Source organism: Centrocercus urophasianus, unplaced genomic scaffold, assembly GCF_019232065.1.
Source record: "Centrocercus urophasianus isolate 14NV4802_14NV808 unplaced genomic scaffold, USGS_Curo_1.0 seq_12, whole genome shotgun sequence".
Lineage (NCBI taxonomy): Eukaryota > Metazoa > Chordata > Aves > Galliformes > Phasianidae > Centrocercus > Centrocercus urophasianus.
In genome coordinates, this window is record NW_024884364.1 from 57,346,222 (window position 1) to 57,358,325 (window position 12,104).

At 41.7% G+C, this 12,104-nt stretch overlaps 1 protein-coding gene across 11 annotated transcripts in view; it reads left to right on the plus strand.

The window, feature by feature from the left end:
* The window catches only part of MAP4K4 (mitogen-activated protein kinase kinase kinase kinase 4), a 151,370-nt gene that overhangs the window by 129,246 nt on the left and 10,020 nt on the right, over positions 1-12,104 (plus strand). For 10 of the 11 annotated variants that reach the window (XM_042810293.1, XM_042810299.1, XM_042810297.1 and 7 more), the window contains 4 exons: positions 1,270-1,387; positions 1,656-1,826; positions 6,212-6,355; positions 11,135-11,269. In XM_042810293.1, the coding sequence (XP_042666227.1) occupies positions 1,270-1,387; positions 1,656-1,826; positions 6,212-6,355; positions 11,135-11,269 (568 nt within the window). The remainder of the gene's footprint in view (positions 1-1,269; positions 1,388-1,655; positions 1,827-6,211; positions 6,356-11,134; positions 11,270-12,104) is intronic. The other variant, XM_042810294.1, reaches the window with a different exon arrangement.

Sequence of the window (12,104 nt, forward strand, 5' to 3'; positions counted from 1 at the left end):
TCCTCCTGGAAGTTCAGTTAGTGTAATATTTCATTTTCAGTTATGCTTCATCTGCCTTTGATCTGGGTGAAAGCACACTCTTGTAGGTTACAGAGATCAGGCAATGGATCCACAGATATGCTTGTCCCTTCCTTTAATCCGAGCAATAAATGTGTAGGGTTTGGTTAACTTAGCCTGGCAGGCGGAGGCAGTGGCAGTGGCTGGTGGTGAAGGAGCCTCTTGGTATTTAGCTGTGCAGGGGAGTGATGTGCTCATAAGACCCATTGCTATTTTTTTGTGCAGAGTAGAGGCTTGGAAGGATCAGAGATGGAAGATTAGTTGTTGATGATGAAGTCTCTAACTATATTTGCATAAGACTGAGCAAAAAACCCGGTACTGCTTGGTATAACTCACCCACATGCACACCCTTTATGTATATAATACATATATATTTTTACTTGTCCCATTCTGCTTCAGTGTGCAATGTTGTCACTTTAATACTAAACTGACAAGAGTCTTTAAGTTGTTCCATTTCCACTTTTAACAGTTCATTGTTTCACTTGTCTTCTTCCTTTCTTTATGTTTTTGATTTTTTTTTTCATGTTTAGACCGTATAACTCAGCAAGCACCAGTGATTTTATTCACTACATATTCATAGCTCCATATCACCGTTTGCTACACCTTCCACACTAATGAGCCCCTTTGTTCGATACAGGTTTAATATTTTGCTTTGTCAAATAAAGGTGGAAGAACCTGCTGCAGCTTTCTGGCAAGAGGCTCAGGTTAAACAAAATAGGGAGAGCAAATAGCAATGGACAGTGAAACATAAACCATCACAGAAGTGAATGCTTGATTGCATATGGTTCTGATTTTGTTGCACAAGCCAAGAGGTGGCATTTCAGAACTTATTTCATAACTAGCTCATTTTAGGAAGTTCTTCATACATACTGAAGTTGAGTATAGTGGAGAGCTTTAAGAGAAGGTAGTGGACATCCACTTATGCAGATTTTTCAGAAGGAGGCATTCCCTCGCTTTGTGCCTGATCGTAGGGGCCACTCAAAAGATCTTTGCTAGCAGCTGAGGTGACAGAGATGAGGATTTAGCTACTTGCATTTTGCTGTAACATGTGCAGTGTGTACATGTTCAGTTGTGGTGCCTGCAGTGCATTATGTAACTGTAAAGGAAGTGTAAAAGCTTGGGGAGGCTCTGTAGTGACTTTATAATGTTGGTTGTTGTTGTCCTTGCTTTTTATTGTCATTAATATTAATAAAGTTGAAATTTACATTGCAGACTCAGTCCGCTAGTAACACACTCCAGAAACACAAATCTTCCTCCTCCTTTACACCTTTTATAGACCCCAGATTACTACAGATTTCTCCATCTAGTGGGACAACTGTGACTTCTGTGGGTAAGTAAAATAGATGAAGACGACAACTGAAAAGGGGTTCAGTTACTTCAGTGGCTCTTTAAAGTACTGCGAGTGTTACCATCATGCTTTTTATTTTATTTGCACTGGATTGCATAGTTTTATTTCTTTTTCCATTTACATTTCTTACAAAAAGAAAGGCTTGCTCAATATTCTCATTTATCAATTTGGGTTGTTTGATGTGAAGAATATATGGCCAGAATCCATCACTTAAGGGATACTACATGCACTTTACTTTTCTTTTTTTCAGTAGGATTTTCTAGTGAAGCAATGAGATCGGAGGCAATAAGACAAGACCCAACACGGAAAGGATCAGTTGTCAACGTGAACCCTACAAATACACGACCACAAAGTGATACCCCAGAGATCCGCAAATACAAGAAAAGATTCAATTCTGAGATACTGTGTGCTGCCTTATGGGGTAAGGAAAACCTGTTCCTTACTTGCCTCCTGCAGTGCTGAAGTGCAGAGATGCTATAATGACCTTGTGGTCTTTGAGAACCTCTCTCTCAAACCTTAGGCTATTTGTTTGCATTTTTTCAGTGCTTGTGTATATCTTTTCACTGCAAGATCTGATTGTTGTTATTACAGTTTTGCAAAGTGTTGCTTCTGCTTTGATACAATTTTTTTCTGTATAAATACTTCCAACGGTAGGAAGGAAGTTCAGACTTCACTCAGCTCGCTCTAACCCCTTCTAGTGCATTTCCTACAGCTTTTGAGAAGCTTTGAGGAGCTTGTGATGATGTTTTCATATTACACCTGGTACACACAGGGTATTAAAATAACCATCTTGATGCTGATACCACAGCGCTTGATGAAGATGTGTTTCATAAGATGACTTTCCACCTCAGTCATCAGATTATGTAGGAAGAGAAGTGTAGGAGGAGCACTTTCCAGCATGAGACTTGGCTTTGTTTCTTGTAAGGTGGTTAGTGGCATGGAGAAGCTGAGTGTTAGGATATCAGCTGACCCAGCATGTCTGACCTTATTACAAGGGCAAACTTTTAACAGTTTCACACAGTTAGTCAGTATCCTGTGCTGGTGAGAGGCATAGGGCAGTGCTTGTTGCCTGCTACCATGTGAAACTGCTGCTACAATGCCAGGCTAAAAGCTTTTCTGTACTGCATAACTTCTCTGTGAGGTCACCTAGATGTTAAGAAGTGATCTTGTATATGTTATGCAGATGTCTATATAGTATTCTTCAACTGAACATGCTATAAATACATATGCATGTAATTTTAAAGACTAAGAAGAGGAGATGTGGCCAGTCCCCAGAGTCACATGATGAGTGTGTAGGTAGGACAGGTCACTTTTCTTCTTTACATTTTCACAGCTCTTTGCAAGGATTCAGTTATCTTTTGAGGTTATTTCCAGCATTTCTTGTTTTTCAGAAAAGCATTGTTGACCTTTCCCTATTACCTGCAAAGCCATGTCAGTTAAATAGCTTTTCTAACACCTTATCCTCTTTCTATCTCCGTTTTTCCTTATTTTCAGAGTTTACTGGTAAGAATTTTTACTCCCGTGCTACTTCTGCATGTATTCGTATGAATAATTTTCTGGTAAAGCAAGGAAACTTGTGCAAGTGTTAGCTTTCAGACTCTGAGAGGCAGAGAGAAGTCATATGGGATCAGTAAAGATGACTCATAGTTTCTCTGATCTGGCTTGTTTTGCCAATAGCAATTTGTGTTAATGGTTTAATATTTCTTTGATCTATATATCTGACTGTTACGGTGATTTAAAATGTAGGTGTAAAATCTGAGATGTTTTACAGCTGTAACAAAGCACTTCCTTGTTGAACATTTATTGCTGAACTGATGGTGGTCCAAGCTTGATGCACATACTTATTTCTTGATAAGTTCTAGCTTCCTTTTCCCTTAAGCAAATGAAGTCATTTTATAATGATATTATTTAAAAATAAGGCACTTGCTTTGCTTTGTTTTGTTTTCCTTTTCCAGTGCTAATACCAGTGTCTGGTAGATTTCTGGGTGTGTTAATTCTCTGACAGTATTTCTAATGGCACTGAGTGGTGAAAGTTAATGATACGGATGTAGTAGCATGGATTTTTACGCCCAGCCTTTGCAGGGACCCTGTGCCTATTCAGGAAACATTTCCATGTTTGAGAAATCAGAACTGTTTTATCGTAGAGTGGAGGTAGAAGAAGAGCTCGACTGGCTGTGAACAAAGACAGTGTCTGCACTTTAAAATACAGGCACAGTTTGCCACCAGCGTGGTACCTCATTAGTTTCATCCTGATACAGCTAATGAGGAAGGAGTTTGGGATTGGCACACATGTCAACCCAGAGCAGGGACAACTGTGATGCAAAGGCAGCAGAGGAAGAGGTGAGGGTGGAGGCAGAAGCGCCTGAGTCCTGATATGCAAAGAGAGAAAGGGACTGAGAGGCAGCAGTTTGTGTGTGATTTTGTTGTAACTATAAACCACAGTGAATAAGAGTAAAAAATATGTATTAGAGCTGAATGACTTACAGCTTTAGTTGCTCAGACCTGGAGCTGCAGGAAAGAGGCTGAGAGGTGGGTGTTTCCTTAGCCAGTTTGATGCTCCTGCACCGTGCCTCACTCTTCCTGTATCCTTCCTCCACTTATTGGTTTGAGGATGCGTCCTAGTGTGGGAGATGGGAGATTTGAAATACACCCGGGGGTGTGCAGTGGGAGCCAGCAGTTTCAGTCCTGTGTAAGGGCTACATAGGAGGGCGGGAAGAAGACAGTGGAGGCATCAGTAGCTAAAGGAAAGTGTGGAGATAGGCTCTGTGCTACTTGTGTCCATGGGCTCTCCTACCTTGGAGGGGGTAGAGAAACAACAGAGCAGCACATTTGAGCAAGGAGAGATGATTGGTTCTGGGGACTGCTGAGCCCTCTGAAGTTTACTTAGAAAAATCATAGAGTGACTTGGTGTGGAAGGGACCATAAAGACTGCCCAGTTCCATCCCTCATGCTGTGGGCAGGGCTGCCCCCCTCCAGTTCAGGCTGCCCAGGGCCCCATCCAAGCTGGTCTTGAGTGCCTCCAGGCATGGGGCACCACAGCTTCTCTGGGCAGCCTGAGCCAGTGCCTCACCGCCTTCTGAGTAAACAATTTCTCCCTAACACCCAATGTAAATCTCCTCTCTTTAGTTTAACACCATTCCCTCTATCACTGTCTGTCTGTATAAAAAGTCAGTCTTCCTCCATGTTTATAGGCTCCCTTTAAGTACTGAAAGACCACAGTGGGTCTTCCCACAGCCTTCTCTTCTCCAGAATGAACAAGCTCAACTCCTTCAGCCTCTGTTCAAGAAGAGGTGCTCCAACCCTCTGACTGTCTTTCTTGTTCTGGGGGTCCCAGACCTGGATGTTATGCTCCAAATGAGGCCCAGGATAAATTTGGAAGAGTCAAGAGAGAGGAAAATGGAGATGTATAATGATGTGTCACTCCTCCGTTGTCTCTCTTTTCCATCCAGAGGCTTTTGAAAGTGCCCCAGCTCCATCATCACCTCCTGGCTGTGGCTCTGCTCCCCCGTAACACTGCATCCCCCTTAGGAAATGCTGCACCCATAGGATAGGGTGAATGTTCCCTTCTTTTTCCAACTCCTCCAACGTGTAATAGTGAGGGTGATGTTTAGGTGGCTTTCCACATGCCTTGGAGGTGGGCAGTTTTGATGAGTAATGTGCTTCTTCAGTGCTTTGAGAAGGCAAATGATTGCTATAGATTCAGGCTATGCTCAGATGCAGACTCCCATGGGTCACATGCTGCATTAAAAAGGGTTTGTTATGTGATCAGTTGGTGTATGACCATTGGCACCTGTATAGCTGTATCTACAGATTGTCTGTCCAGAGATTAAAGCACTAAGCAATATAATTATGATTATCTTCTGTGAGTTTCTCTTTTATTGTTTCATTATTTTACTATGTTTAAGGATAACAAGTTTTACATTGAGATTGCAACAGAGAAGTGTAATGGAAATCAAACCATGCATGTGGTTTGCTTTCCATTCCCTGTACTATATTTGACCTTCCTCTGCATGATCTGTGGGCTCTGGGCCTGAAACGCCGTAATAATTATTGAAATTATTGAAATTTATTATCATAAATTATTAAATTTATGAAATTTAAAAGTAATTACATATTAATAGATTTTAAAGCCTTTTGGTATGATGTATGTGTATATGTATACATATACACAAATAGAATGCAATTGGCTTTAAGCACTAAGGTTCCATGTACTCTTAATAAGGTTTCCAGTGGATGTGTGCACCTTTGTAAAAAGAAGCTGACCTTCCTCATTTATAATCGCTTGGCCTTTAGGAGAAATGGATGGAAACACAATATAATTTCTCTAGATTTAACATTCAGGTGGAAAAGGTTGTTGGGAAGATGAAGACCAGCCCCGTGCCTGTCTCTTTACCAGGAGGGCTGCACTACAGTCCAGTCCTCCTAATAGAGCCAAAGCCAGTGCTTTTTTTGTCCTTATATACAGCATCCTGTTACCAACGCCCCTATCAAAGCTAATACATCCTTCAGAATATATAACCTTGGGTACTCAGTCGTGCCTCACCCCCCCCATCTCCAGTGTTAGTGTGACTTTTTGTTTGGGAACTGATGATCCAGAAAGTTCCCCATGATCTTCCAGTCTCTCACTTTCTTGTACACTGTAATTTGGTGTCAGCAGTCTCTGAGTGCAGGTAACATACAACATGTAGAGGTCATTCAGGTGTGATTAGACTTGCTTGAGACAAGGCAGTTGTTATGTAAAGGTATAATTTCATCAGTGTATGGAAAATCTGTCTACTAACTTAGATCTCTTTTTGTTTCATCTAGGAGTGAACTTGTTAGTGGGCACGGAAAGTGGTCTGATGCTGCTAGACAGAAGTGGTCAGGGGAAGGTTTATCCACTCATCAATCGAAGAAGATTCCAGCAAATGGATGTACTTGAAGGGCTAAACGTCTTGGTGACAATTTCTGGTAATGTTAATTGTTCTGTGTGATTTTTCCTCCATGGCATGGCAAAAATCTTTTCTTGACAGCCTGTGTGTTGAGGGGGAAAGTCTTGACTTGAATGAAGTCAGTGGATTTTCCATCATTTTGCCTCTCTTGAATCTGCAGTTTGTTTCTAAGAGTGAATCATTTTCTCCATAGTACCCTGTGCATGCTTGCCCCCTCTCCTTCCTCCTTTTAATATCTTTATAGGTTTGGAGGAAGCATTCTTTTGTCAGAGCTGTACATTAATGTTTTGTGAAATTTGTAGAAGTAACATTCTACCCCCCTGCTGCAGTTACTTGCAACTTGGCCTCTTTCTAACCAAAACATTATTTGCTCCTGGAGTTTAAAGACAGTTTGTGTGTCTAAATATGTATAATGATAAATGCTCTTGCAAAGTAGATAGTTGAGATTGATGAGAGAGAGAAAGAGAATGTGTGTGTCTAACGGGGTGTGGGGAGTGCAGTATTTGTGCAGTGTGGAAATTGCCATTGTGAGGAGGCAGCTTGAAGCAGCTTTTGGCCTTGCCTCTCACTGGATGCAACTGCAGACGACTCAGCATTGAGAGATGAAGGGCGGTGGTGATTGCTGTGTTTGTTTTGTGTGCACTGATGGAAAATGTGTTTTATAAAGCTCAAGGTTCCAGACTCCTTGGCTCCAAAGAGTTATTGCATAAGGTTATTCTGCCATTAAGTTACTTGATGTGGTGCACTATTAATCTTTCTTCACAGGTGGTGTTCAGCCATTTACTTTATTTTTTGTTTGGTTTGTTTGGGAAATGAGTCTTTGCTTTGCTGTGCTATTGTGGGAGAGAATGTTAGATGACATGGACACTGTTTTGCACAGTGGTCCATGTTATTCATTGGAGCCACTAAAAATATTGTTGATGCTTCTGAGCTCATCTTACCCTGCTGGAATTCTCTCCCAACTCTTGTACAAAAGGACACGCAGCTAGACCACGTGTTAGATGTATCACACTAATACAATTGAAAAGAGCCATGCCTGTGTTGGTGTTGTCATAGTTAGTTCTAAGCTCCAGCTGTGTTGTGAAGTGTTTAAAAAGAAAAGATGAATCAAGGAGGGTTTAAAAAAAGCAACCTGTCGTGTTTCCACAGTACGTTAAAAATACAAGCTACTTGAAAAGCATCATTTGATAGTTTATTCTGTAGTAGGCCTTATAAACAATTCTATAGTAGACCTTATAAACAAAAATACTGTATAATCCAACTTGTGCAAAATGTGTTGATTTGAACCATACTCTACACAAACAGAAGTGCCTGTGATTAAATCTTGTGTGTAATTGTTTTAGGTTTATTTATGTTTGCGTCAGTCACGATCTGAGAACCCCAACACATCCGTTTTCTTTGTTTCCTTCAGAACTATTGCTTCCTCTGTTAAGACACGCTACATTAACCCTTAAGAAACGGGCTGATCTTGGTCTGTTTTATGGCTTTGTCTCCGCCCCATATCCTGCATTTTATGGGAGGATAGTGAAGTACAAGGCAGGAAAGAGGCATTTCTGCTCAGTCTACACCTCTCCCAGACATATGTTCTATCTGCTTTTTCAGGAATCAATATGTTTATGGTGTCAGTACTTGAGATATGTCACCGCACTGTAAGAAGTTGTGGTGCAGTACGGTTTTGAGGGGATTGTCGCCTAAAATTTGCTTTTAATGTATACTCTTCTGAGTTTGAAAACATGAAACCAATTGTTCCTGCAATATAGTTCTCAAATTCAAAACTTACCTTGACAAGAAAGCTTTTGGTACTGAACTACTACAGCTGGTACAAGAAAACTGTGGGTCAAAGCTGAGTAGCTCATACTGTTGGGAAGCAAAAACATAGTTTTGAATGCTCAGGTAATATACAGTGCTGAGAGTCTTAAGAGTGCTGTAAGAGACTAGTGCATACAGAACATGCTCCATTTGTGGTTCCCTAAGTGTTTGTAAGCCCAACTGGCTGATCTGGGCTCTCGGGAATGTAGGGAAGGATGACGGTGTCGAAGAACTGGTTGGAATCTGCATGCTTGGTAATTAAAAACCACACAACAGTAAAAACAAAAACTCAGTATAGGAAAGGAGGCTTTGCATTTGAAATGATGTCTGTGGGTGAACCGGAGCTGGGAGTTTTCAGAGTCAATAATCAACTTATTTAAAGGTTGGAGCAGAGTTTTCTTTCTTATTTCATAGCCATAACAGTTAGACAAGGGAAAAAAAGAAGTTGCAGATATTTGAGAGCTGTTTAAATTGAGCGTTGTGGATTTACAAGCAAAAGGATCTAATTCCCCTCTCCAATATAAATATTAAAATCAGCGTAACTCTAAATACATGCATAACTATGTTTATTTAGCTGACCAATTGTGCTCTTTTCATGTCAGCCTGCTGGAAGGCTGAGGAATTTCCTGTCCTGTGACTTTCCTTGTGGTCTAGACACTAAAACACAATGGGAACACACTTTAGATATTCTTCTGTTGTTGTTATGAAAATGTTTCCAGCTGGAGAGAAATACCCTGCTGCTCAGCATGTGAACTGGAAAAAAAAAGTAGCCACGTGCTGGGAAATTCCCATGTGCACTATTTGGTCTGAGTCTTAAGGTTTACTAAGCTATGGGGAAGCTAAAGTCATAGAAATAGCTGGGAGATAATTTGTTCTCCCAATCGACTGGAACTTGTGATAGTTGTGTCCTGTGAGCTCTTCCTTGCCCAGAAGAACAGTGCTTTCTGGTCTGTACTCTTTTTTCTGTTCCAATTTTTCTAAAAGGACCTCTGTAGCTGTCATTTGCAGTATTTTCATGGGAGGACCTTACTGCTCTGGTCCCATTTCCAGATCTCTAGGAGCTGTGTCAGCAGTGGGATTTTATCCCTTGTCAAATTTGATAAATATGAAGTCAAACAATAAATCATATGTTCCCTTACTGCCAAATGAGCTGTCACGTTTGTAGTAGGGATAAACAAGTTCAGCATGATGTTGCTTCACATTCTGTTGGGTGCCATCAAAGCAAGAGCAGCTTTTTAAATTAAGGAGCAGATCCAGTAGTTGAAAACAGGCAGTTCCTCTTTAAGCTCAGTGAACAGATTTTCATTTTGTAACTGCCTGTTCTTTTCCCCATGCCCTTCCCCATCAAAGTAATCCCAAAGAAAATTTTTCAGACTGCGTCTTTTATAAGGAGAAAGCTGGAGTCAATGGCACAGCCTGTTTGCAAGCTGTGCATCTGCATGTGCTGCCCCAGCCTTCCCAGCTGCTTTTCCTGAGGAGCCGAGCTGTGTTAGGGGTCCTCTGCCATCAAGGCAAGGGCTAGGTGCCAGCTCTAGCATCCAGCCAAGAACAGCAGGATGCTCTCAGTGCTCAGACTTCTTGTCCTGCTGTAACCTGTAACTCCTGATGCCATGTGCTCATCCCCATCAGCTACCGGAGCACTGGCACGGAGCTTTTCCACCAACAAACTGGGGCCCTGTGGGCATTTCTTATTTCTTTTCCTTGCACAGAGACTTCATGGAGCCTTCCATAGTGGTTCCTCATCAGAGCAGAGATGATCTCTCTTCCTTGCCTCCAGCTTCACCTGCAGGACTGTGGTGGCTTTGGACAGCAAAGCAGCTGAAGGAGGAAGAAGGGGGACAAGCTTTGAATATCTGCACTGGAGCCACCTTCTTGCCAGTTCAGCCTGTGCTGTATTGGCCATTAGTTATTAAAGAATCAAAGAACCATAGAATGGTTTGGGTTGGAAGGAACATTAAACACCATCCAGTTCCAAGCCCTTGCCATGGGTATAATTGCCACTCACTAGATCAGGCTGCCCAAGGCCTGATCTGACCTGGCCTTCTCCGGGCAGCCTGTGCCAGTCCCTCACTGCCCTCTGAGGAAAGAATTATTTCTGAACACCTAACGTAATATTGCCCTCTTTTAGTTTAAAGCCATTCTTCCTTGCCCTATTACCATCAGATGATGTAAAAAGTTGCTCTCCCTCCTGCTTATGAGCTCCCTTTAAGTACTGAAAGGCCAGTGAGGTCTCCCCAGAATCAAAAAGAGCTGATAAAGTCACTTGATCTGCATTTGAGGCCTTTTCATATTGCGAGTTACATTCTGAGCAGTGTACAGTACTGTTCAGTACTGTTGTAAAGTGGTTAAATGCTGGAATGGTTTAGCACTGTTCTTGATGTACTTTTCCACCAGTTGAATGATAAACAGCCTTAGTAAAAGCTTGATCACTTTGTATCTGAGGGTGGTGTAAGTGATGGAAATGTCCTGCTTGCTACCTGTGCAGAAGTTGTAACGTAATGTTCCCTCACCATATTCTTCTTTCCCATTGCTTCCTCCTTTCAAACCAGTCTTACTCTCTTCTACTTGTGCAGATCATTTGGAGCCTCAAATTCTACTTTGCTGTTCTCCTAAAGTTTTGTGCAAATAAGAATCGTTGAGGTTCAGCTGTTACCTCAGTGCAGGAATCTGGTGTTTTTGTTGTAGGTTGATAACCCTGTTCAAGTAGAAGCTTTGTCCTAATAACCAGGCAGCTAAGGAGTTTGTCATTTTGAGTATTTAGGTGGTATTACCATGCATCTCTGTCATTATCAGGAAAGCATATCTTTGGGTGGACTCTGGGGTGATGCTGGTGTGGACATAAATACTGCATGAGATCTCAGTGGTTGCAGCAGTTTCTCCTTCATTGTTCTTTTGTCTTGTTCTGTGGGGATTTCTGTTTATCAGGACAGGGTTTTTTAGCACTTTCATTCCTCTGGAAATGAACCATTATTTCTCCCTTTGTGGCTAGGTAAGAAGAACAAGTTGCGAGTTTACTATCTGTCCTGGTTGAGAAATAAAATCCTTCACAATGATCCTGAAGTAGAAAAGAAACAAGGTTGGACAACAGTGGGTGACCTGGAAGGCTGTGTGCACTATAAAGTTGGTAAGTAACGAATGTATCGAGTTGTCGGATAAGAGCTGGCTGAGAAAGAGAATTGCAATGCATGTAGCTACTAGGTTTAAGATTTGTTTCTGACTATTTTCCTTAGGCCTAAGGACAAATTTTCTGTTGAAACATCAGAATAGATAGCAAGCTATCGGGTTAAACCAAATATGAGATACTGGGCTGTAAACTGGTGCAGGCACAGATTCTCCATCTGCCTTCTTCCTGTTGTGAATGCAACTTTCAGTGGAAGGCTGATAGGGACAGCAGGGGCTTGTGGCATTTCACTACCTCTGTTAAACCCTGGAGATGACAGAGGGACGCTTGTCAACCAGCAGCTGCTCTCTCTACCAACAGGTTTCCCTGTTATTTTATCATGCTGAAATCAAATTCTGGAATGGAGTGAAAAACATCTCATTTTTAATGTAGATTTTTAAGACTGGTGGAGAAAAAAAAAAAAGAGTGTGGGAGGAAGAACCAAGCCCAGTTAGTGCACGAGCTTTGGGGAGGCATCTGGGAACAAGCATATGTTTAACTTTAGGATGATTCATTGATTCCCTTTAGCTCATGAACTTTCCTAATGCTGTCTCAGATCCACTGCAGTACAGTTGTGGGATTATGGGGATGAAGTGTGTTTTCACAAGGAAGGCACCTTTTGAGTGCCCTTAAGTTGCTTGAATGGATTTGGCTGTAGAAGCTTCCACAGCAGCTAGTCAAAGACACATCACATTTTTGCCATGTGCAGTGAGCCTGCTGCCCTGCAGGTGGGGATATGAACTAAGAGCTCTTCCTTATGCTCAGTGTCCTGATGCATCTTAATGGACCCCGGGTGTTG